Source organism: Pseudorasbora parva, chromosome 7 (assembly GCF_024679245.1).
Source record: "Pseudorasbora parva isolate DD20220531a chromosome 7, ASM2467924v1, whole genome shotgun sequence".
Taxonomy (NCBI): Eukaryota; Metazoa; Chordata; class Actinopteri; order Cypriniformes; family Gobionidae; genus Pseudorasbora; species Pseudorasbora parva.
Genome location: NC_090178.1, coordinates 22,272,545 through 22,299,820, shown reverse-complemented (window position 1 = coordinate 22,299,820; position 27,276 = coordinate 22,272,545). Strand labels below are relative to the sequence as shown.

The following is a 27,276-nucleotide window of genomic DNA, read 5'->3' as shown; positions in this document are numbered from 1 at the left end:
TCTCTCAAAGAACTTTTCACGTCAAGAACTTTTGCCGTATCCGGTCGGCAAAACTCAGAACACATCTTCCCTTCTTAAGAATGACTTCAGTGCCTTTCTTTGTTCTTTTATCAGAGAAAAGCTTAACTTCAAGTCTTCCAGAGTCGGGGTAGTAGGAGTCAAAGCTGATTCGAAAGATAGCCGTTCGCCGGTTTTAGCCCGGTTAAGCCCGGCCCACCGACTCTATACACAATGTGATTGGCCCGACCAGAGTTTGGCTTTTACAGCTCAGAAGTGTATTGAGAGTTGCTAGACGACACTTGCGGCAGATTAGATTTGCTGCCGCTAGGGTGCGTCTAGATTTCTGGGCTAGTCTCGACACTGTTTGAGTGTCTTCATGGCATGGTCCTAACCACACAGAATTTCGTAATGATACGCTTAATCTATTTTTAAATATAGCATTTTTCATATCTTCTGACCAGTAGGTGACGCTGTACTGCATAAAGCCTCAAATCATGCTTGTGATGACGTACCAAGTTTGGTCTGAATACTCTATAGCCTTGTGTCCAATTTGGCATGTTCTTCGCTGAATTCAATCGCACGTAATTTAAGAAAGATTGGGTTTGATCAAAAAGCTTTCGATAACCTTTTGCCAGCATGGTCTATAGATTATCTGATTTGAGATAAATCGTCTAGGAGATGTTCGAAAAAGTCTTTTTTTCTTGGGGGCGGGGGGGGGGGGGGGGGGGGGGGGGAATTACGATTTTTTTTTTTTTACATAAATGTAAGCGAAACTTCCAATGGGGTCCAAATCACGTATTTCATTGTATGCACAAAAACATTTTAAATATTCTTCAAAATATGTGTTTAGCAGAAGAAAGGAAGTCATGCAAGTTTAGAACAACATGAGGGTGATTAAATAATGCCTTTCATTTTATATGAACTATCCCAAAACAGGGGTTTTGGAAAATCTGAAAATAAAATGGTCAGACTCAGATTTCGACTCAGCTTTATTGTCCCATTTAGGAAAAATATGATTGCAGCAAGAGCACTAACCACCACATCCATGCACATATCAAATATACTATTTCACCAATAAAATTACAAATTATAAACAATAACATTGCCCCCCACACACACATTAAAATATCATACTCTATTCTTAATAAGTACACTCTCCTCCAGGCCTGAACAGTTTAGCTTAGTGGCCAGTCATAAATTAACCTTTAGTTGTTTTCGTCCTGCTTACAGGCACTCTATAACTATGAAAAATGTCGGAAGGTTCAGTCAGATCAACACCAATGATCTTGCCTACTACCTTCATAAGGCTACTTAACCTGTTTTTGTTAGTCAAACTTAAAGTACCATTATGCCAGAATACAATAAATTGTTTGTAAAACAGTATCATCATAAGCTCTCGTTAGAACCCTTCACAAACATCCAAAACATGTGGTTGGCAGCTCAACTTATTCTCAATAACCACCCCCAAGTAATTGTGAATGTCAACAATTGCAATATCTACCAATAAATGGGGCCGTATTGTATTAAAAGCAGAAGAAAAACCAATAAATAGCAGTCTAGCATGGGTCTTTGGCTTCTCCAAGAATCGGAACAAACAATTAAACATAATATGGTTAGCATTCTCAACACCCCTGCCCTGATCAAATGCAAACTGCAAAGGGTCAAGACTATCTTTGAACTGCTGTAAATGTTCACCCTTAACTACTTAGTATTGAAATAACAGCTATCGGCCTAAAATCATTGAGGTTCCTTGAAGCCCCAGGAACTAGAATATCTCACACAATGTACACAACACCCTTCCTCCAAAATGATCTGGACCGGGACGTTTATGAGTGTAAACACACTGGATGACATTAAAGGCTCAGACTGCTTGTATTTTTTTGTTTTTAAACTATATCTGATATAAAATCATAATCATCAAAATTTAAATGTTTTCAACCCATCAGCAAACTTCTTTGCTAAACTAAACCCATTCAGTGTAATATATCTTGCCCTACCTTTCCTTCCTACCTTGCAAGGTCGATCTAAAATTATTACCACTTAATTGTTTATTTTATCCATATTTTAGTCCTTATTCAATTGAACTCTCACGGCCTTTTGAATTCCCTAACTGCATTCAGATCACCCCATTTAAATGCTGCCTTCAATTTTCTAAAGGTCTTTTGTTTGGTTTGAGATCCATTGTTTATTTTTATTTTGAAAATCTATAACGGTTTTGTTACGAATAATCATATCTGTACAGAAGGACACATAATCACACACCACTTCTGTGACTTCCCCAATATTTTCTGATTCAGCTTGGAAACAGCCCTGTGAGGCCAATGAGCTGACAAAGACCAGGTACAAAACGGTTGGTCAAATTACATTAAAATAGAAATGTTAACGCAACAGTAATCTATTTTAATTTAGAGTAAACAGGCTACTGTTCTGTCTGGTCAGTCTGTATCCAATGTATACAAATATAAAAGCTTCAATAGACCAAGTCAAACATGACACAGCATCTCATTTAATCCGGGCTTTGGTCTTGCATCAATAGCATGAGGTCATGATACACAGTCAGTAACAACCTCAAACCCAATACAGCATATGACCTTCAATGTCCTAGGAAAACTTTTTCTTTTTCTACTCAAACAAACTTGTTATGAGCATCTTTAGTTAGAGACTTTAATAACTCTTAACATGCTCTATTGTTATCACTAAACAAAAGCACGGGCGAACAGAGCAGGACACAGAATCTTGTCTATCGATTTCTGCCCGAGAAACTCTCTAATGGTCCTTTGGCATTAAAAAAAAAAAAAAAAAAACAGACACACATATATGGTCTCTTTAGGCCTCGCAATGACCCGCTTGATCAATGTGGCCGCCGCACAATAATTCATTACCCTCTTGGTCAGACGAGTGCTCCACATTCTTCAAGGCTTGTATTGAACTCTTAAGCCATGATAACTCCTGCTGCTCTTTTCTTTCATTAGAGACGACATACTTTCATTAGTCCCTCCACAGCAACCGGACTGGCAGAATGAATCCGTGTGCTGGTCCAAAGCGGACTGGCCTTTATGATGTCATAATTGGTTATTGGGTAAGGCTGATGATATGACTGTAGAGCTGCTCAGTGAAGGCCTGCAGTGAGAAGCGCTGCTGTACCCGCTCTCTGCCAGCCTGCCCCATGCGCTGCTTGAGTTTAGAGTCTGTAACAAACTTCTGCATTGCTTCGGAAAAGCACTCAGGGGTGGGTTCGCAGAGGAAGCCCGTTTCCTCATGGGCCACAGACTCAAGCGGTCCACCCGAGTTAACTGCAATAACGGGGCAACGCGAGTACATTGCTTCAATGGGTACAATGCCAAAATGTTCATTGCTGGGAGTGTACAGTACACAAGTGCTGCTATGCAGCAAAGACAGTTTCTGTTTGTCTGAAAAAGAGCGCAGAAAGGTGACGTGGTCCTCCAGGCCAAGCGAGGCCACCAGTGAGCGCAGCTCTTCGTAGTGCTCTACATTCTCAACAACGCGTTCATCGTAACCCCCGGCCATTACGAGGTGCACGCGCTCCCATTCCCCTGAAGACAGACGCTCCTTCAGGGCTGCTAACGCTTGCAGCGCCAGTGGCAGGTTCTTTTTGCGTTCATAGCGGTTGATCGACAGAAAGAGGAAGCTCCGCCCTTCAGGGAGCAGCCCGCTGAGGTCCTCCACTTCATCATTGAAAGCTGCCGAGTTTAAAGAGGGATAAAGGACGTCGGTGTGGAGCTCAGCTAGTTTGGGGAACGTCTGTTTGAAGACTCTTGCAGTGAACTGGCTGTTAACCAAAATTCGATCTGCCATGCCTGTGGTCAGTTCCTCAAACCAGTCGATGGGGCCACGATATAGGCGCTTTAAAGCAGAGCGGCGCTGAGTTAGAAGTTGGTCAGGGAAATGACAGTAGAACAGGACTTTCTTCCTGTGACGTGCCAAACGCAAAAAGGGAATGCATGCTGAAACCTGAAAATAGGAGATGAAATTAAACCTGATGGCTTTGCTGAGAACCAAAGATGTTATACAAAGTGGTGCAGTCCTATTATTTATGAGTGAGAAAGTGTAGTGCTCAATATAGCGAAATAAATCCTGCTTAAATAAAAAAAAAACTAAAAAATCTGCAATTGGTAAAGTCATCATGTCATTGCAACTGACATAAGAGACTCACACTTAGGACTGCATATGCACATTGGCTTAAGCTTTTTTTAAACGCTATTTGAGGATAAGAAACAACATATAAGAGACAGCTCATGTTAGATTTTGTTGCCGATTTAAAATGTGTTATTTCAATGAGAGATCGTCAAGCAGTTTTTGAGATTTCAGGATTCCTCAGGATGATGACTTGAATGAAGACTAATTATTTACCTCCTGGTTCAAATATTCATATATGGTTTTTATAGCATATTTTATATTAATTTATGATTTTTTTATGCAATGTTCCATTCTCAAACAACTTATGTACAAGCTAAATATTTTTATTTAACTATAACATTACATTTTACAATAAAGAATAATAAAAGTTGTAATTTTACTCCTGGTTCTTTTCTTATTTTGAGTCAGACTTGACCAATTCACTTGTTAAAAATTATCTAGAGACTCAATCTGACATGGGGTGCGTTTCCCGTACAACGACGTAACCCGCTGCTTAATTATCTAGTACAATGCATCGTTGAAAAAAAAAAAATCAACTAGCTAGTCACAACTCCCGAAACCATTTTGTCACAAATTTGTCGTACAAGTAAGAGTAATAACTTCTTTTAATGAATTTGTTTGAGATGGCATGGACATAGAAGTAATTCTAATGTTTCCCAGTTATTTTGCTTCATTCAATCACAGGCTCACGCACTAGAGCACAAACATACTCTTCAAAACGGTGTTTAAAATCTTGACAAACTTAAAAGGCATAAATTACATTTGTATGTATTTGAAATTAATGTCAGCTTGCTTATTTTGTTTAAGATAAGGATTTATTAAGTCCATGTCATGCAAACAAAAAAAAACTGCTTCTAACCACAGGTTGAGAGCTGTCGTTCCAACCACTCAAATTTGCAATGCTGTTTGCGAATGTTCGTTGGAACGGTGGTTTCGGGAAACACCCGAGTCGTTGAACTATGCTGATAATGATGGAGCTTGAGACCATAGTTGTCTAACGATGATTTTGGGAAACGCACCCCTGATCATTGAATCAATGAGTTGTTGAATAGAGAATAGCTGCAGATTAGTCAGATTCTGTGCGATTGATATCTAGATCTCTTCAGTTTGAAACAACAATTAACGATGTTTTTATGAAATATAGTGAAGTAAAAAGTCACATATTATGCATGCATGGAAATGTAATAAAGTAATGAAAATAAAAGATACTTGAAAAATAAGTACAGCAAGTACAAATACTCTGGTATTTGTAGTAGATCTATACAATAAAAAATTATGAAAAATGTATTATCTTTGCAACTAACTGAAATAAACAGGGTTAAGTTGAAGTACTAAAACTTAAATAAAAATAAATTGAAGCTAAATAAAAATATTAATAACTAAAACAAACAAAAACATAAAAAGAAAGGGTATTTCCAAATGTATACTATACAAAGACAATACAAAAATAACACTGATAATTAGTAGTTATTTTTAGTAGTATTAGTAGTTACCTGATCACAGAAAATAACATCGAACTCCTCCCCACTAAAGAGCACAAGATAAAGAGTCAGGTAGATCATGCGCAGGTATGCACAGAGAGCATGGAAATAGCCAAACATGCTGGTGGGCAGCCAGTCGCCCACACACACCACAGGCAGGTCAGGTGAGAGAGTCTCAGAGAAGCAGTGCTGTGGGTCATAGTGTGCCGTCCAAATCTGAACGTTGCAGCCACGAGATCGCAGAGCTACAGCTGCATCCACCACCAGACGCTCCGCTCCACCTATACCCAGATCAGGGTGCAGGAACACCACCCGAGCCATCCTGTCCTGGCCAGAACCTGTTCAGTCAAAAGGAGGTCAAATGAGTTACACCTCATTTTTCAGCTCAACACAAAGCAACTAGATTTTCCATTTACTGCTTTCCAGAAAACCTAGTTATTATTACAAATATTTGCTAAGCTATGTAAATATTTCATAGAATTCTATTTTATACAGCTATTTATAAATACTGTCTATAACCCAATTGTCACTCAGATGATTAATCGAATCACATCTTAATCTTGATTACATCAAGTATATCATGTCTCTGTGTTGCTGCAACAAGGCAGAGGCTCGTTCACGTGTCTATGACACTGACTCAATGGAACTCATGTCATAAACTCTACTTCTGTTATTATTACAGTCCTACATCATTAAATGTCTTCAGATATCAATAAACAAGCGCGACACGCCAAATCAGAATTGGGAAGACACTAAATATTTATGTTTATACAATGTCATACATAGTAGACTCAGTAAATACTCTACATACTAAGTAGTAATAACATTGCACTGAGCACATACAATATAATATTTTCTTTACACAAACTTATATCGTGCTTACAGTATGTTAACAAAACACCCAGACGAAAAAAACGCTTACCTTTACCCACGGCTGTCTGTATGATTTATCAAATATGGCTCAAAGTTCGCGATTTAGTTAAACTAGCTTCCTGTTTGAGCCAAAATGTCTGCCCTGCTTTGTACACATCATCAATTACACGTGACACGCAACGCACTCTGTCCTCCCGCCTTTGAGTTTTCACTAAATAAATCTTGATTGTATGCTACAATTGATGCTTTTATTTGCCTTCGTTATGGTGTATTTTAACGTTTTATATCAAATTACTTTTAAAAAAGCATCCAAATTGCGTTTAAAGTAACACGCAGGATCAAAGTTCCGGTCAGGCGCTCTACTGGCTCCTATGAGGGTCCTTTCCATGGCTGTCGTGGCCTTTTCAGCGAAACGTCATCAATAGTCTTTCTCGTGTAGTTGTCTGGATCGGCTGGAGTTCAGTTATTGAGGCAGTCACCTCGATTCATTTTTTACCCGCAGTCTCCTGAAACATACACTATTAAATAAAATGGTAAGTGTCTTAATGCAGTTTTTCCGTAGCTGTGTAGCTTTATAAATAATGTTTTGCCCGCATTACAGTTATATCTGGATTGCTAGCTGTCTAGCCTGTCATGCTCTGTGATAACGTAGCGTTACCGTTATTAGACTAGTCAAGTTAGTTCAGTCATTTAACAGCTTAGTAGCTTATAACGTGAGTTTCAATGACTAGCAGTGGGGGGTTTGAATAGTATTTAGTCTCGTGCCAGAAGATTCATATGCAGTTTGTTTGGGTTGGTTCACTAGCTGCAATCACCGCATTTGTTTGGTAGACGTGGCTCTCTTGGACCCCCACACCATCTCTTCAGTCTAAATCTGGCCCACTCTTTTAGTGTGAATGCTAACTTGTGCTATTAAGTCTATTTAGCATTAACTCACTAGTATCTAGAATTGATCATCTAGTGATATATGATCAATATATATGATCTATATATTTTAATACGAATTTATTGTGCTCGTATATGAGTTACATAGTGTATATCTTGATAGAATATATCAGCCATTTAAGGTAACGTTATTTGCTATAGCATTATTAACGTATTGTTCTTATAGGCGTGTAATGCCTTACAGATGGAAATGAAAGGTTCTGTTGATGCCAAAGGGCATAATACAGGTCCTTCTCAACAAATTAGCATATTGTGATAAAGTTCATTATTTTCCATAATGTAATGATACAAATTAAACTTTCATGTATTTTAGTCATTGCACCAACTGAAATATTTCAGGTCTTTTATTGTTTTAATACTGATGATTTTGGCATACAGCTCATGAAAACCCAAAATTCCTATCTCAAAAAATTAGCATATCATGAAAAGGTTCTCTAAACAAGCTATTAACCTAATCATCTGAATCAACTAATTAACTCTAAACACCTGCAAAAGATTCCTGAGGCTTAAAAACTCCTAGCCTGGTTCATTACTCAAAACCGCAATCATGGGTAAGACTGCTGACCTGACCCTGTCCAGGAGGCCATCATTGACACCCTCAAGCGAGACGCTAAGACACAGAAAGACATTCCTGAATGAATAGGCTGTTCCCAGAGTGCTGTATCAAGGCACCTCAGTGGGAAGTCTGTGGGAAGGAAAAAGTGTGGCAAAAAACGCTGCAGAACAAGAAGAGGTGACTGGACCCTGTGGAAGATTGAGGAGAAGGACCGATTCCAGACCTTGGGGGACCTGTGGAAGCAGTGGACTGAGTCTGGAGTAGAAACATCCAGAGCCACCGTGCACAGGCGTGTGCAGGAAATGGGCTACAGGTGCCGCATTCCCCAGGTCAAGCCACTTTTGAACCAGAAACAGCAGCAGAAGGGCCTGACCTGGGCTACAGAGAAGCAGCACTGGACTGTTGCGCAAATTTTGCATGTCATTTGGAAATCAAGGTGCCAGAGTCTGGAGGAAGACTGGGGAGAAGGAAATGCCAAAATGCCTGAAGTTCAGTGTCAAGTACCCACAGTCAGTGATGGTCTGGTGTGTCATGTCAGCTGCTGGTGTTGGTCCACTGTGTTTTATCAAGGGCAGGGTCAATGCAGCTAGCTATCAGGAGATTTTGGAGCATTTCATGCTTCCATCTGCTGAAAACCTTTATGGAGATGAAGATTTCTATTTTTTTAGCACAATCTGGCCCCTGCTCACAGTGCCAAAACCACTGGTAAATGGTTTACTGACCATGGTATTACTGTGCTCAATTGGCCTGCCAACTCTCCTGACCTGAACCCCATAGAGAATCTGAGGGATATTGTGAAGAGAAAGTTGAGAGATGCAAGACCCAACACTCTGGATGAGCTTAAGGCCGCTATCGAAGCATCCTGGGCCTCCATAACACCTCAGCAGTGCCACAGGCTGATTGCCTCCGTGCCACGCCGCTTTGAAGCAGTCATTTTCATGCTAATTTTTTGAGATAGGAATTTTGGGTTTTCATGAGCTGTATGCTAAAATCATCAGTATTAAAACAATACAAGACCTGAAATATTTCAGTTGGTGCGCAATGAATCTAAAATATATGAAAGTTAAATTTTTATCATTACATTATGGAAAATAATTACCTTTATCACAATATGCAAATTTTGGGGCCTGTATTAAGTCAATCACAGTGCATTTGGTTTACTAAAGTCCTTTTATTTATCTGTCATCTCAGCCTGGACCCGCATCTAGTGCAACGAATGTTGGGGCCGCCAGCCGTTCCCCAAGTAAGACCGTGGCCCCCCGCACTGCCGGCACATCAGCCAGACAGAGGTAAGCACCTTACAACAGTTTTGTTTGTACCTTAATGCACCAAGCTGGATCAAATAGCTTTCTTAGTTTTCTGTGATTAGTTCAGCAGAACTGAGGGATGTTGTTTATTTGGACCTCTAAAAGTGTCACAGTTGACAATCATTTGGTTCTATTCAATCTTTGTCTTGTGAATTTGACATAATCAGGGTATGATTAAGTTGCTCTCAGAACTGATAGTCATGCTCTAGTTGGTTGGCATTTAATTGAATTTGAGTGTTTGATAATATCTTTTATTTGTCTTGTATATTAAAACCTATTTTCTTATTGTCGATTCCCTCAGGAAAGCCCCTAGCAGCAGCGCACGCAGCGGAGGCAGATCCACAGCATCAGCTGGTACAGGAGGGATGTGGCGCTTTTACACTGAGGACTCTCCGGGACTTAAAGTGTGAGTACTCACTCACACCGAAGAATATAGAACTCTTTCTACTCAAAGAGAGAGCAAAATATAAAACGTATAATTTTTTTTTGTTTGAAAGTAATTAATACTTGTATTTAGCAGGGATGCATTACATTTATAAAGTGACAGTATATATTTTTTTATAATATTACACAATATTTTTCATTTAAAACAAATGCTGTTGTCTTTAAAATAAAAAAAGGTTTTATTCATCAAAGAATCCCGAAAAAATGCTTTCCAAAGAAATATTAAGCAGCACAGCAATCACAGGGATAAATTATAATTTTTAAATATTGGGGCGACCCAAATTCGAGTTGTGGACCTTTCCCGAACCCCCCACCCCCCTCTCCCACCTTGCTTCTTGTCCACTTTGTACTATCCTAATATTATAAAGGCAAAAATCACCAAAAAGAAAGAGAACTTATACTATAATTGGTAATATTTCACAGTAGTACTGTATTTTTTTCTATACTTCTTTAAACAAATTTTTAATGGTATTATATACTTGAAAAATATAATAAATAAAAAAATAATTTATTTGTTTAGCTATAAATTATTGGAGAAATAGTGCTGTTAGTACTGTTGGAGTAACATTTATTATTCAGTTATTCAAATATATAATTGGCTTGCATTTGAAAATAGACTGGAGAAAGGAAGCAATTTGAAAATGTGAAAACAATTTTACAAATGTTAAATCATTCTAAGATGTTTATTGTAATAAGAGAGAATTTGATTTAAAGTCATACCAATAAAAACATTAGCAATGAAATCATGCTAGACATATTTTTATTGCTTGATTTAAGGACAATAAGAGAAGGTTTTAATTTGAGGTACTTAATGTGCAAAGAACCAACACAGACGCTCATTTTTAATTCATCCCCTCAGCTCAACAGGAAGTGACACGAAAGGGACGGGTTCTGAGAGGTTTAGCATTTATAAGGATAAACATGAAATTTTAACGACAGGAAATTGGCCTCATGGGCTCAACCTCCGTCTTTATTTGATGTCTCTCCTGCCGTTTCCCCTCCTACAGCTGTGTATGTGTGTGCCTGTATTCACAGCTGTTCTCTCAACGCAACTATCTTCTGTTATAGTGTTCACCTATGGCAATTTCTCCTTTATAAAGAGCTGTTCTAGTTTGTAATGTTACATCTGTTCATTCCGTATGTACGAATTAGCCGAGTATGTCAATGGATTTGAGTGTGCATGGTTACAGTGGCTGTATTTACAGTCAAGAGTCTCTTGTAAGTAAGAGAGTCTGGAGTTATGTGTGTGAAGTATTTTTCACTCTTTAGATTTTGTGTGTGTGTGTGTCTGTGTGTTTTGAGCTTAATTAAAGTTCCGTTGGAAAAGGTCACATCAATTAAAGCCTGAGGGGTGGGCCTTCAGTCGGCATGGTTACGCAGCTGCCTAGCGACTCAGGGGATGGTCAGTTCCTGCTTTAATAAAGCCCCACATTTTCCATCTAGCTCGTTAACAGTATCCTACTTGCCAGCATTTAGAATCCTAATTACCTAATTATGATCACATGATCAAGACGAGCAGTTCTGATTGGCCCACAGGGAGGAAGTTTGCGACAAACTTTTTATTTAAACTCCTTCTCATATTGTAATCAAGGATCTTCTGAAATTTGAGAATTAGTTACTGATTTTAGTTTGTCTATCCTCCACAAGGGGTTCTTGTCCGGGAAAAAGAAAAAAAATCATAGAGCTCTGACGGTAATGCATCTATTTCTCTTTCCCCATTCATGCAGTGGCCCAGTACCTGTTTTGGTGATGAGTCTGTTGTTCATCGCATCTGTATTCATGCTTCACATCTGGGGAAAGTACACACGCTCCTAAACCCGCATGACCTTTGGACTCTGACCCTGAAGCCTGCCGCCAAATCTTAAGCCATTGGACTTGGACCAAACTCTGACCATCAACACCTTTTTCTTTATTAACCTCCATTTCAAGGGGTTTTCACCCCCACTCCCCTTTACCCAGCCACTACAACCCTGTGTTCATTTAAAAAAAATCTCAGCATCCTCCTCCAACCATCTTTTTTTGTTAAACCTTTGTACAAACTAATATGTAAAATTGTACAATAAAATGCTGTAAAACATTTGTTACCACTGTTTTTCTTTCATCTTCAGTAGGGGAAAAAAATCAGAGGGTTTGATTTGCATCACAGGGCATAATTAGCATATCTTTAGTTTGTGGGATAAGAAGTGGTTGTATGCAAATGTGCATTCCAGACGTGCCGTTACTGTGCAAGCTGGTTCAGCTCCACTAGTCTCTGAATGTGACGTAATAGGTGTGCTATTATCTCAATTCCATTGAGCCTGCAGTCATGTCCCATCAACACTAAATCAAGCGTCCCTCTGCAAAAACTAAATCTTGCTCACAATGATATACCATGGGCATTTAAAAAAAAAAAAGGTTATACAGGTAATTCTCAAAAAAATAGCATATTGTGATAAAGTTAATTATTTTCCATAATGTAATGATAAAAATTAAACTTTCATATATTTTAGATTCATTGCACACCAACTGAAATATTTCAGGTCTTTTGTTTTAATACTGATGATTTTGGCATACAGCTCATGAAAACCCAAAATCTCAAAAAATTAGCATATTTCATCCGACCAATGAAAGAAAAGTGTTTTTAATACAAAAAAAGTCAACCTTCAAATAATTATGTTCAGTTATGCACTCAATACTTGGTCGGGAATCCTTTTGCAGAAATGACTGCTTCAATGCGGCGTGGCATGGAGGCGATCAGCCTGTGGCACTGCTGAGGTGTTATGGAGGCCCAGGATGCTTCGATAGCGGCCTTAAGCTCACCCAGAGTGTTGGGTCTTGCGTGTCTCAACTTTCTCTTCACAATATCCCTCAGATTCTCTATGGGGTTCAGGTCAGGAGAGTTGGCAGGCCAATTGAGCACAGTAATACCATGGTCAGTAAACCATTTACCAGTGGTTTTGGCACTGTGAGCAGGTGCCAGGTCGTGGTGAAAAATGAAATCATCTCCATAAAGCTTTTCAGCAGATGGAAGCATGAAGTGCTCCAAAATCAAAACCATCAGTATTAAAACAATAAAAGACCTGAAATATTTCAGTTGGTGTGCAATGAATCTAAAATATATAAAAGTTTAATTTTTATCATTACATTATGGAAAATAATGAACTTTATCACAATATGCTAATTTTTTGAGAAGGACCTGTATTTGGCTTTCTATTTATTTATTTTTAAAACTTTGATAGGTGGCTTTGCCTTTAAATGTCACATCAGATGTTTCTAATCTGTTGTAAATGGGTAGTTTTCTTTTCTTTTTTTGTCATAGAAATGCACCCCAGAAACCAGAAAATCTGTAACTGCATGGTTTCACTTCTGAGCTTTTTATAGGATACTTTATTGAAGTGGACAGGTTTAACTTGCAGCCTGTAATGGGGGGGACTGAGTTGAAGCTGGACATAAATGTGTTGTGGCAGAGTTGTGTTTAAAGGAAAACCAAGGCAAGTGGTTATTAAAATTGTAGTGATTAGTAGAATTGTAAAACTCATGCTGTATTAATTCATGAGGGACTCCATATGGCTTATCGATTGGTTGAAAGATACAAATGCATAGCCTCAGTTTAACAGAAATCTTCATTTGGGGGGAAAAAGGGATTAGCATTTCTTACATTTGCAACACTGAAATACATGTTCATTTAACATCTACATAAAATATTCTATTTTTTTTTTTTTTGTATATTTGGTGATACACAGGGTATATACTGTAGAGCCTAGTGAGGCATGTTAGCCAAAACAAGCAAGTTCATGTAATTTACCTCATAATCAATTTGATCAAATTAATATTTGTTAAATTAATATTTGAAAATTAAAATTTTCTACATTGTTTTTGCTGATAATATCCATAAACACACGTAAAACTGAAGATTGCTACCGTGTATTCATAGAACCGAACGTCAATCATAATCTTCACCCGAAAGCTTAAACATTAGCTCACTAGCCTGTAGGAGGCGCTGTGACACACTCTTACGAGTTAATAAACAGCCTCTCTGCTTCTCTCTCACACACACACACACACACAGAGAGAGAGAGAAGCTGAGAGAGTTTGAGCCAGTGTTCTTCATTATTCATGTCCTAACTGAGAGTAAGGTTTCCCTCTGGTTCATTCTAATCCCAACAGCTAACAACACACTCCGAATTATTCAGCATCATCTTAAAAATGGATCCATATAAGGAGTGGTGCATTTGAGTGTTTGTGAAAGAGATTGCATGCCGTCTGTTTCTATTGTTGTCTACTGGGCTCTATGTGCTACTTTAGGCTGAGATCCAGTGTTTATGACAAATGCATTAAACGTACAATAATTTAAATGTCTGCTCAGATACAAAAAGAGTGACCATAATGTAAGCGCACAGCAAATTTAAAGAACACTGTGTCCATTCTAACGTAGCTACTTGAGTTTTTTTTAATATTTCGATTAAAAAAACAATCTTTTTGTGTATTTTATTTGGTCATATGTTGCACCCTTAGTGTATTTATGTATATTTATTTTGGCACGGATATGTTTATCCAAGGCATTTGCATATTCAAGGACTAGAGGAAGTCACACTGAAACGTTTTCAAATTTAGCTGAAATTTAAAAACGTGTTTGGGTGAGCATGCTCACACCTCGAGATTCAGAGTTTTTTCTGTTCATTTATTTTTCTTTTTTCTTGAAACCATTTCCTGAGCTCTAACCACTGCCTGTGTAGAGGGACAGCCCCAGAGAAAACACACTCACAGATATCACCAACAACAGCTGCATGCAGAAGCTCATGCTTTCATACACACACTTTTAAAAGGCCACATGGCTCATTTTCTATGCAGATACTTTTCTTTCTTTCTTTCTTTCTTTCTTTCTTTCTTTCTTTCTTTCTTTCTTTCTTTCTTTCTTTCTTTCTTTCTTTCTTTCTTTCTTTCTTTCTTTTTCCTCAGCGGACAAACACTGTCAAACATTCACCCCTACTTCAGTGATATCACTTTCAAAACATTCTCTGTATCATTTTTTATTTTTTTATTTTTACTTGTTATAATTAAATATACAATAAATATATTTCAAAAGAAAGGGGAAACCAGAAAGTTAGTGGATTTGTTTGGAAACCCCAGGTTGGCAGCAGCAAGTCAAGGTGGAAATGCAGATTTAACTCACTTTCAGAGGATGTGGTTCAGGAAAGAGTGCAGTTTGTCCCCACCCCCAAAAGTTGGTATGGTGGACCCTTCCACTTGGGGAAATTCTGTGTAATACTGGAACAAGAAAGTTGGTCAAATCTACAAAGGGGGTCCCAAAACGCTTTGCGATCCGATGACTCAAATCACATTGAAACGCACATTACGACATCACATTTGGAGTGTAAATGTTAATGTGTTGTTGATTGAAAGTCCACCTACTCAATGTTTTGAACATTGACGGGAATATAACGAATATAGGCAAAACGCATACATATTCCTGGAACACCACAGATGGATGAAAATACCACACTGAAAAAATAAAACCCTTGGATCAACTTAAAAAAATTGAAGTAATCGATCACACGAAATATTTTACATTGACTCAAGTAAATAATTTAATTTAGTTTAATTTGAAAAGTTTAAATCCATGCAACCACTTTTTAAAGGTTGATCAAACTAATTATTTTAGATTGGAACAAACTAATTATTTTAAATTGGATCAAACTAACAAATCATTATTTTATGTTGGGATAAACTAATTATTTAAATTAAAACAAAGTAATATTTATAGGCCAAAGTAAATTAATTATTTTAGGTTGTCTCAAATTAAGATGTCATTATTTAAAATGTATAATCAAAACAAAAAAAAGCTTTTAAAACATTTTGATCAATGACTATCATAACACTTTCCTTTAGAACACATTTATATTTATTGTTCAATGAACATGTTCACATGTATGAAGAACAGTCTGCTTCACACAAAAATACAAATTTGTTACAAATAATCAAATCACCACTTGATGACATCACATTAGTAGTAATATTAAATTAGGAATGTTTGTCCTGACAACACAGTTCACCATAAAACATCCTAAAATACAATTAAAATATTAAGATACAAATGTATTTCATGTCCATAAATGTATATGATGATGAACAGTCTCTTTCAGCTGAACACCAGAGACAAATCCTGGAACTGCTCCTCAGACAGTGAACAGTGATCACTGCATCAGTTTCTGATACAGAGCTGTAAGCTCTACATTTAAAGGGTTAGTTTACCCAAAAATAAAAATTCTGTCATTAATCACTTATCCTCATGTTGTTCGACACTCGTGAGACCTCTGTTCATCTTCGGAACACAATTGAAGATATTTTAGTTGAAATCCGATGGCTCAGACAGGCCTTTAATGACACCAATGTCATTTCTCTCTCTTAAGACCCATAAAGAGTTCTGATTGGGCCAGCGCTTCCCGTGATGTGATTGGACAGCAGCTTAGCGCACTTTGCCCGGAAAGGTCCCGCCTCTTACCATAACGGGGCGATGCAAGCGCTGCATGCGTGCTCTTCTCCACGTAGGAGAGCAACGAGACCATGCCCCCTATTTTGTGTGTTCTTGTGGGTGGAGGGTTAGTCAACAAACGGTTCTAGTGACCTCATTACAGCAGGAAGTGCAGGGCTGTAGTCCAAACCGGCCGCTCGCTGTAGGCTTTGAAAGGGAACTTCTGTTAAATAAAATATCTCGCTTGGCATTGAACTTTGAGCTTTATAATTTTACAGGTATTATTTATGCTCTAACAGCAACATTTCACACTAACTAAAGTTTGAAAGATAGAATTGCGAAGAACGGGACCTTTAATGACAGAATATTCGTTTTTGGGCGAACTAAACCTTTAAATATAACCTATGCAATATAGCAAGCAGGTTCCGGACCTCTGATCCTTCAATGACAATTTTAATGTCTTTTGGTGGATGAAGAGGATCCTCTTTCCCAGTGATAAAGATCGCCATGGTTGTTTGCTCCAGTTCTTCAATCTCATTTTCCTGCATAAAAAAAGAAAGAGAAAATAAGTACATTATAGTTTCAGAACTCTCCCATTTTCAGCTCTTACACACTCTAAACTGAACTTGAATAGGCGCGTGACGAGTGAGAGCAAAGCGAGGCCGGTAAGTAATTGGATGATCAGTGCCAACTGCACGTCACACTGGTCTCAGAGCTTTCACAGAGGAGTGAAGGGAGAATAAAAGGAGGAGCGACGACAGTGAAGGAAGAGAGAGGACCAGGCATGGATTTTACATAGCATATAGGTGTTAAGTCATTTGCAAATGGATTCCTTTGGACACACTTATTTTGACAGTGTTCCAGGGAAGACAAGGAAAAAAAAGATTGTTTTGGTACATCTGGACATGGTCTAAGTGTTCACAGCTCAAAATTCAGCATCAAAGATTTCTCATAAATAGTGTTAAAATCTCATCTTGTGAGCTGAGTTTCTCATCACACCCCTATTTATTAAAAGTGGCTAGGAAAACCTAGACTATGACCATGTTAGTCTGTAGGTGTTATTTGTGTGAGCAAGTGAGAGAGATGCCCTTACCTGGTATTCTTTGAAAAGGTGCGCAAAAGGTTCGCCGAGGTAGATCAGAGATTTGAGGATGCATTCTCTTCTGATGGTGATGTCTGCAGTCTGAGTAAGAACAATAACTATGAATTAAAATTAAACAATTACAAAAAAAAAAAAAAAAAAACACTATTCAGCCATGGATCCCACTGATTATCAAATTCATAGATACCTCATCTAAAACCTGCAATGTCCTGGTGGACTCCTCCCTTGCTCCTGATGACCTCCAACAGTTTGGTGGAGTGCTTGTCCAACTGCACCAAGAACTTGTAATCCAACTTGTCACCAAAGGAACTGTTGTAATTCGCATGAACTTAAATTGATCTTAAAAGTAGAGCATACAGAAATAAGTTTAGAAGATGGTGAACACAAAACAGAATCCCCAGCACAACCGTACTAAATTACAACAACAACAACTCATTAGTGAATCAACAGTTAGGTCTAAAAATGTGGAATGCCAGGGTATGGCAAATGCCATACGTAAACGAGTAGTCGTGTGCCCAGTCTATTCTCTGCTATATGCCGACCTAAAACATTCACTTTCATAAAATCATCATCAAAGCAGTCCATATGTGACATCAGTTAGTTAATTCGAATCTCGAAGCATCGAAAATACATTTTGGTCCAAGTATCACAAAAACTATGACTTTCAATCTACGACGTGTTCCTCAAAAAAGATTAAAATGGTTCATGAATCAGTGAATTAATCAATGATTCGGATCGCCAATGTCACGTGATTTCAACAGTTCGGATCGCGTGTCGAACTCCCAAACTGCTGAAATCACGTGACATTGGCGATCCGAATCATTGATCAATTCACTGATTCACGAACCGTTTTAATCTTTTTTTAGGAACACGAAAGAGAAGACAATGCTGAATAAAGTCTTTTTGATATTTTTGGACCAAAATGTATTTTCGATGTTTTTATTAGCTTTCTGGAAATGGACAGTAAAGTGGGCATTGACTGCATATGCTCTGGGACTAAAATATAAAATATCTTAAACTGTGTGTGAAGATGGAGGTCTTAAAAGTAAGGAACGACATTAGGGTGAGGAGTTAATGACATTAATTTCATTTTTGGGTGAACTAACCCTTTAAGAGCTGGAATAGAGTGTGGCCCCTTTAAGAGCTGCGAGTTTCACTATTGAACTGCCGGTATTGTGTGTGTGTGTGGAACTGTGCCGCGATTCACGCAAACTGTGAGAAACACAGACTCGGGAGCACTCTTTTTCAGAAAAGTAACCTGCTTATTCGTTTTAGCCGATTGTAATGTATTTAGTTCAATACTGTAAGCAGTGATGGTGTTAATGATTTACCTCAGATATATGAGCAAGCGCTTCAGCGCGCTCGGACTGCAGAGAATGTGCTCAGCGAAAAAACACACTTTTCTTTTGAACTGGAGTCTAATAAAAGTTAAGCAGAAAATATTGTAGCTTATATAGGCTATAACTGCACTTGTTTCGAGAAATGTTATTGTTAACTCTTTCCCTTGACACGGTCAATGCCCCCACAAAATGAATTTAGATAGTTTGCATGCAGGTTATTAACGTTACTCACCCGCCCAATGAGGGGCTAAAATAACCGAACGTTATAGTTTGAATGAAGATTACGAACATTTCGAGTGCTATCTTAAAAGTTAATTTACACGCTATCAAGCGTTAGCGCTGAAATTACGGCCAGACTCAAGTCCCGTCAGATATACTTGAGGTAAAAACGTTAACGGTAGACAAAGTTTCTCTTACCTTATCAATGTTCCTCGTAGTTCTGTCTCGGAGCCTGGCTGGATGGGTCTGACGTCCGTTGAAATGTAACGTTATCGTCACGGCCACCGCTCAAGTTCGTGCTGTGTTCTTCTCAGACAGTTCTCAGACTTTTTTTTTTTTTTTTTTTTTGAACCAGCGGGATCTGCAAGTCAACAATGCGCATGTGCAAATCCTGCTTAATCTAAAAAAAATGCTCTGATCAAATTAATAAATTCAGTTTAATGTCCCGCTGCCCATTTAGATTCTATCAATGTAAAAAAACTGATTGAACCATAAATCTAAGCTAAAATGTTTACTTGACATGAAAAAATTAAAAAAATTAAGCTATTTCAATGAGAAAATACACATTAAACGAACAACACTAAAGTTATACTTTTTTCAGTGCAGGTCTAAACAGGCCTGGTCTTGCTCGTCTTAATCTGGTCACTTAACACTGTCAAACTGAAACATGATTCACACCTTGGATATTTCAGTAGTTATTTGAAATACAGGTGAATCACATTCACATGCACAGCAACCCAGGTGTCACACATTACAGCAGCATCTGTGCCATGTCACTGTCATACTACGATACATGTGAAATAAAAACTGACCAGTGCGGTTTGTCTTCTTGAAAGAGAAATATCGTGTGAGGATGACTGTAATAGCCCGGAGGTGATGACAGTGACATTTGCATAAGTAGAACAAGAGATAGTGCTGTGCAAGCCACTCCTTGTCTGTGGGAAGTTAGCCTCCTGCATTCTCAATCTTTTCAAATAACTTAGCATGAACCTCACCGAGATCTCTGCCAAAGGAGTTTCACTGTTCTTAAGAAATTCATGATAATCTCAAAATTGTTACCCTAAATATACACATCTGCTCACACAAGACTATTAAAACGTTTCCTGTATGTTAAAACATTTATCAAATGTCATTGAATCTAGAGATACAATTCTTACTATATATACGAAAGATTACATTTTTATCAAACTTGCACCAGGATGTATATTATTTCTAAAATAACTATACCTGTAATAACTAATAAACATACAAGTAAAAAAAAGAAAAAAAGTTTTCTAGAATGATTGGCATGATGGTGATACAAATCGGGGACAGTGAATTATTATAAGTTTTTATTTATTTATTACAAAAAATTGCAAATTATCACTAAATGAAAATATGATTTTTAGATTCATTGGAAAAATAGAGTACAATTTTGAAGTAGAATTTCTCTGATTTAATTTTTTTTTTAATACATTTAGAGCAAAGGGAAACTTACCAAGTCAGAAAATTTTAAATTTCAACACTATAAACACAACAATAAAATGTTCAAATTTCATCCCCTCGCTTACAGTGCTATAGCATCCTTGCAAAGTCGAAATGTTTTCATTAAAGTATCTTGTCTCTATTTTGTCCTCTAATTGAAGAATCGCCCATGTAACAGAGACTTTGTGGTTATGACACCTTCACCCATTTATGGCTCAGACCGAATCTATGATAAGTGTTTAAAGTCAAAAAGAAAGCTGATTGTTGGCCTCCATTAGTAATCTGTCTGTTTGATCTGTGCGCTTCTGATGTATGGGTGTATTTCTGTTTCGGTCTCTGTCTCTGTCCATTTGTGCCTCGTGTGCACTGTGTGTGTGTGTCTGGCAGTGTAACTGGGCGTATGGCTCAATGAGTTTGAGCCGTATTGGAATTGCCTACTCTCCTCAGGGAGCCAGAGCGGACAACTGGTGTGGAATGGCGGGAGAAGAGCAGCAGCTTCAGGATGGTAGTGTGTGTGTGTGTGTAGGGAAGCGTGCTAGTAGAGTGCCTGGTTTTAATGGATCATATGGTTGATAAAGCGTGGAATGGAGAGACAGCCGCTATCGATCCTACACTAAGGCTATACCAATGCTATACTGAGGCCCTTTGAGACACACACACACACACAGCGAGGGACACTATGTTCCGCAGCTGACATCGCTTATAAATAATGACAGAAATCTTTCTTCATTTTGACATTTTGATATGGTCGTAACTGAATATTCAGTTCAGTGAGTCTGATGCTGATTCAGTTAAGTAAAGGTTTCGTCATTCTGGTTGAAACTGATAACTTCCCATCTTTTTAACTTCCCATCATCCCATCTTTGACTGAACTATTCATTAAAAGATCCGGCTCATAAGAGTCATTTGTTCATGAAGCAGACTATATTATTGCTTCATTAAAATGGATCGTGGTGCCAAATTTATTTGTCAGTTTTGGCCCTGTCTGACCAGGGCCCTTAGTCATTATCCTAGTCTTTCCACCTCGGCAAGGAGTTCGTTGATGTGACGTCATGGGGTCACGTGACATTAAAAACTTTGGTTTAAGTTAAGAATGCTATTTAACTCAAACTGTTGCTTTTAATTTTGCCTAGGGTGTTTGTTATTTACTTTAAGGAAACCTGAACAAAACAGGTTTAAACCAGAAATCATGATTTTCACTTAGTCCAATATAAAAATGTACTTTAAATAAATGACAAAGTATTTTTGTCACTTTTTTCAGTGTACAGCACCCTTGGCAATTCACAACAATTTTATGTTTTGGCAAATTGGTGGTTAATTCGTATAAATCTCAATTGTACGTTTCAGTATGATCTGCTTATGCCCAGTAATATGTTTTAGGGGTGGGGTTAGGGAACCTTCATTCCTACGCTTTGGTACAATTTACATTGTACACATTCATATACAATGAAACACCTTGTGACGTTGTTACAGTCGCGTGAGACTTCACCAAGGCCATAACCACCATAGGTATTGAGGGGGACAATAATTGGAAATGACCAAATATAAATATACCCCCAATATTTGACATTTGAAAAAGTAAAAAAAGTAACATTTTTAATCTATCTGTTCTGCCGCAGCAGTCTAATAACAGTGCCCTTCAGTTCCAAAATGATGGCCTATCAGATCAAAGAAGGCGGGGCTTAATGGTCACTGAAGATTAGTGTGAATTCAAACACGACACTTTTAGTTTTTAAAAGTGTGCGTGTGGCTAGATATAAGTAGCTAAACATTTAATATTTGACAACTGTTTTATGATAAATATGTTTAACGACCCACAGTAACATACATACAAACAAGAGTAAATATGTCAAAAAAATATTATTAGCAAAGAGTTTAATTGGATTACTTTAACAACTATATGTGACCCGGCCCACAAAACCAATCAAGTCGCACGGGTATATTTGTGGCAATGGCCAACAATACATTGTATGGATCAAAATAATCCATTTTTGTTTCATGCTAAAAATCATTAGGATATTAAGTAAAGATATTTTGTAACTTTCCTACTGTTAATATTTCAAAACTTAATGATTAGTAGTAATATGCATTTTCTGAATATTTATACTTTTTTGCACCCTCAGATTCCAGATTTTCAAATAGTTGTATCTCAGTCAAATATTGCCCTAACAAACCATACATCAATGGAAATATTTATAGATGATGTATAAAACTCAATTTCAAAACATTAACCCTTATGACTGGTTGTGTGGTCCAGGGTCACATATAGGCTATAATTAGACCTTGAACAACTTTTATCATTCTTATTCCTTCTTTATTCCCTTAAATCCCTTTTAATAATTTAATTATTCAAGAATATGTTTCCCATGGTGCCAAAGATTTATTACCTAGTGAAATTAAATGAACTATTCATTACAAGAGTCAGCTCATAAGGGTCTTTTGTTTGTGAATCTGACTACCTCGTGTGTGCATGAATTCACATATTAATACTCTAATACTAAAATTGCAATGCAGAACCAAACAGAGGCCTGGTTTACTTTCTAAACCAGAGGTCTCCAACCCTGCTCCAACCCTGCTCCAACCCTAATCAAAGACAGCTGAAGCTAATCAAGCCTGTTAGGATCGATTCTTGAACGTACACAGGCAGGTGTGCTGAAGCAGGTTGGAAATAAACTTTTCAGGACAGTGGGTCCCCGGGAGCAGGGTTCAAGACCTCTGTCCTAAACCAATAAAACTGTTTACCGAATGCCAGTTTTGATCAGTCAATCATTAATGAGGAAGAACCGGCCACCGTGTGCGCAGGAGAGCAGAAGAACAGACAGAAGACAAGCAAACGACTGCGAGCCAATGGGCTCAATATCATCATCTGATGCAAGGTGATAATGGTGTCATCACGTCTTCATTTTGAACAGTGGCACGTGGCCAAACGTCAGCTGGCACGGTGGTGGTTTATACCAAACCAGGCTGATCATCTGGAACTGTTGTAACTCTGGACGGCTGACAGACAGTAAGTTGGCCTAGTGTGACTGTTGGCAGTGGGGAGCGAATACCCCCTACCTTTCTTTCTCTCTTCCTCTCGATTTGTCCACCACTATCTTTTTCCAGGTTCAGACAGACAGAAATAGCAGAGCACGGTGCGCTGAGGAGGCAGCAACGCCAGCAGTGATGAAACAGCGCGTGTGACTGCCGCTGGAATGTGTGTGTCTGTACGAACGTGTGACTTGCTGAAGAATGCGCTACGTTCGTATGACGTTGGGGGGCACGAGGAGATCCCAAGTCACAGATTAAAATGTTGCAGGCAGAGCGGTCGGTCTACCCTCTTCCTATTACTGTATGTGCTTTCTAATATTAACCCCCCTCTCACCAGCACGCATGTTCTGTCCCATCCCTGAGGTGGATGAGTGTGTGAGCGTTATTTTTAGGGCCTGCTTTTTTTCCACTACTGCATCCAGTATGCTCAAGGAGGCCAGTCAGGTGGTGAGACGTGAGAGGGGCTTGCCTAATGAGAGGGGGCCAAAGGCAAGACTAACAGACACTCAGCACTATTACACAAACACATGTTATAAATCACCAAAGACCTCAGCAATTGTAACACATGCTTCTGTGGAGCCTGAATTAGATCTCACAAGACAACACACACTCCCAGTGTGTATTTCATGGGTAGTGGAGCCAGACAGAACATGCATGAGTGTGTAATTTGCTTTTTGAGGCTACTAGTCAGGTGCAGTTGTCAGCCGAGAATATATTCTTATTTGTTGATTTAATTTTATTAAAAGCTTTGTCATTTACTCACGTTCATGTTGCTTCAAACTAATTTAACTTGGGACACAAGTTGAGATATTTCACAGAATGTCCTGGCTGCTTTTTCATTAACTGAATATAGGCTTTTATGCCCCAACATGGACAAAAAGGCCCAAAATAAAAGATTTCATGTCATCCAAGGGCATGTGTAAATCTTTAACTGATAGCACAATTGTACAGTTATCATCATTTTACATTTTTATGAATATATAGTATATTTCTGCAGTTTTGCTATTGTTAAATAAAACAATAAAAACAAGCTTGGTAATTGAAATAACTCTGTAATAAAATATAAATATTAGATGAAAACCAAACAAAATTAGAACAATAATAATAAAACTATATATATATATATATATATATATATATATATATATATATATATATATATATATATATATATATATATATATATATAAAAAACACACACCTAAAGGATTATAAGGAACACCATACTAATACTGTGGTTGACACCCTTTCGCCTTCAGAACTGCCTTAATTCTTCGTGGCATTGATTCAACAAGGTGCTGAAAGCATTCTTTATAAATGTTGGCCCATATTGATAGGATAGCCTCTTGCAGTTGATGGAGATTTAAGGGATGCACATCCAGGACACAAAACTCCCGTTCCACCACATCCCAAAGATGCTCTATTGGGTTGAGATCTGACCACTTTGGGGGCCATTTTAGTTCAGTTAACTCATTGTCATGTTCAAGAAACCAATTTGAAATTATTCAAGCTTTGTGACATGGTGCATTATCCTGCTGGAAGAAGCCATCAGAGGATGGGTACATGGTGGTCATAAAGGGATTGACATGGTCAGAAACAATGCTCAGGTAGGACGTGGCATTTTTAAATGATGTCCAATTAGCACTAAGGAGCCTAAAATGTGCCAAGAAAAGATCCCCCACACCATTACACCACCACCACCAGCCCGCACAGTGGTAAAAAGGCATGATGGATCCATGCTCTCATTCTGTTTACGCCAAATTCTGACTCTACCATCTTAATGTCTCAACAGAAATCGAGACTCATCAGACCAGACAACTTTTTTCCAGTCTTCAACTGTCCAATTTTAGCGAGCACGGTGCAAATTGTAGCCTCTTTTTCTTATTTGTAGTGGAGATGAGTGGTACCTGGTGGGGTCTTCTGCTGTTGTAGCCCATCCGCCCCAAGGTTGTGTGTGTTGTGGCTTCACAGATGCTTTGCAGCATACCTCGTTTGTAACGAGTGGTTATTTCAGTCAAAGTTGCTCTTCTATCAGCTTGAATAAGTTGGCCCATTCTCCTCTGAACTCGAGCATCAACAAGGCATTTTCGCCCACAGGACTGCCACATACTGGATGTTTTTCCCTTTTCACACCATTCTTTGTAAACCCTTGAATTGGTTGTGTGTGAAAATCCCAGTAACTGAGCAGATTGTGAAATACTCAGACCGGCCCGTCTGGCACCAACAACCATGCCACGCTCAAAATTGCTTAAATCACCTTTCTTTCCCATTCTGACATTCAGTTTGGAGTTTAGGAGATTGTCTTAACCAGGACCACACCCCTAAATGCATTGAAGCAGAATAAAATTGAACAGGTGTTCCTAATAATCCTTTAGGTGAGTACTCAGTTGAACCAACTTCACATGGCAGTTGCTTCAACTGTAAAGTGACAGTGATAGTAAAGATATTTATAATATTACAAAAGATTTGTCATTCAAATAAAAACTGCTTTTGAAATGTACATCCATTTAAGAATGCTGTAAAAAAATCATGTATCAAATATATCATGCTTTTCACAAATATATTTCGAGTTTATTTGAGTTCACTATAGGTATATTAATTTGTGCTACAGAAAAAGTGAAAGTGTCTTAAACATCCAAACAACCAAAAAACCAAAAACCCTTCCAGCAGAATAAAATTGAACAGGTGTTCCTAATAATCCTTTAGGTGAGTACTCACTTAAAGGATTATTAGGAACACCTGTTGAATTTCTCATTAATGCAATTATCTAATCAACCAATCACATGGCAGTTGCTTCAATTCAATATATATATCAAAAACATGACAAAATTACTAAAAATTTAATTCAAATGAAAATGGAAGTCAATAAAAAATCATAAAAACCTAATTTTAAAATATGAATAAATAATATAATCATATACATAGATTATACTAAAATATAATTTTTTACAACAAATCAAGACAAGCAGTTTAAGTAAAAAAAAAAGACGTTTTTTTTGACATATCTGGTTAACAGTTTCTTTCTGTTGTTAGAGAGCATGATGACCAAAAAAAATTCAAAATCTTTTTTGGGAGAACTATTAAAAATAAAGAGAACTGAATAAAATATTTTAACATTTTGGCATTAAAACTGTGGAAACAACTCCCAAGTTCCAACTGAACGAATTGTTCTCTTTCTCTCAGCTTTCACATGTCTAAACAGACGTGACCGTTGTAATCCTTTCGGGACAGCAGGGAGACAGGGATTATGGAAGCATGAGTGTGCATGTGTGTTTTCTTGCTGTCCCAGCCAGCATCACCCGGTGATGTCACGGGGCAGGGGGTGGACACAGGATCGGGGTGTCACTGTCACGTCTCACACACACTCTGCACTGCTCTGTGTCCTTCCTCTCTCCTTGTCCACTGCAGTACAGTACATCTCTACTTGTTTATCCCTCTTCTGTTTTCTTTGCACATTCTGGAAAGCCAACCACGTATAAAAGGGGGCTACATTTAAATAAATCTGTCCCCCATTCCCCTTTTATAGCAAAAAAAGATATAAATGTTCATATATAAATGTTACATGATCTTACATGAACAAGGTTGTGTGTTCTTATGTTTTGAGTGTTTATCTAGGTCTTCAGTTGCTTACAAGAGCAGATGAAAGGACACTCTTAATTTTGTGTCATGGAAAATCAGTTTGATTCATCCACAGTCAGCAGTCAAAGCGTAGCCGGGGAGATCAGACATGGTCTTGGTTGAATCCTTTTAAGATGAACATTTCTATGAGAACGTTTTTACTTGTGTTTGAATTTCAAAGTTAAAAAAATAAATAAATAATAATAATAATAATAATAATAAAATAATTATTATTTTATTTATTACGATGCATTAAATTTATGATTAAAAAACAAGCAAGCAACGTTT

General features: G+C 37.9%; 2 protein-coding genes across 3 annotated transcripts in view; one reads left to right on the top strand and one right to left on the bottom strand.

Moving 5' to 3' along the window:
- Positions 1 to 971: 971 nt before the first annotated feature.
- alg2 (ALG2 alpha-1,3/1,6-mannosyltransferase) overlaps positions 972 to 27,276 on the bottom strand; it is an 89,967-nt gene continuing 63,662 nt past the window's right edge. Inside the window, exons 1-3 of one of the 2 annotated variants that reach the window (XM_067448593.1) lie at positions 6,562 to 6,750; positions 5,652 to 5,977; positions 972 to 3,972 (exon numbers count right to left, since the gene is read on the bottom strand). In XM_067448593.1, coding sequence (XP_067304694.1) covers positions 3,073 to 3,972; positions 5,652 to 5,960 — 1,209 coding nt within the window. In that variant the 5' untranslated portion in view covers positions 5,961 to 5,977; positions 6,562 to 6,750 and the 3' untranslated portion in view covers positions 972 to 3,072. Of the gene's footprint in view, positions 3,973 to 5,651; positions 5,978 to 6,561; positions 6,751 to 27,276 lie in introns of those variants that run through there. The other variant, XM_067448594.1, reaches the window with a different exon arrangement.
- On the top strand, positions 6,897 to 11,843 carry sec61b (SEC61 translocon subunit beta). The gene is made up of 4 exons (XM_067448595.1): positions 6,897 to 7,045; positions 9,205 to 9,302; positions 9,622 to 9,726; positions 11,492 to 11,843. Exons 1-4 carry the CDS (start codon positions 7,043 to 7,045, stop codon positions 11,577 to 11,579), a joined length of 294 nt encoding a protein of 97 aa, XP_067304696.1. The 5' UTR covers positions 6,897 to 7,042; the 3' UTR covers positions 11,580 to 11,843.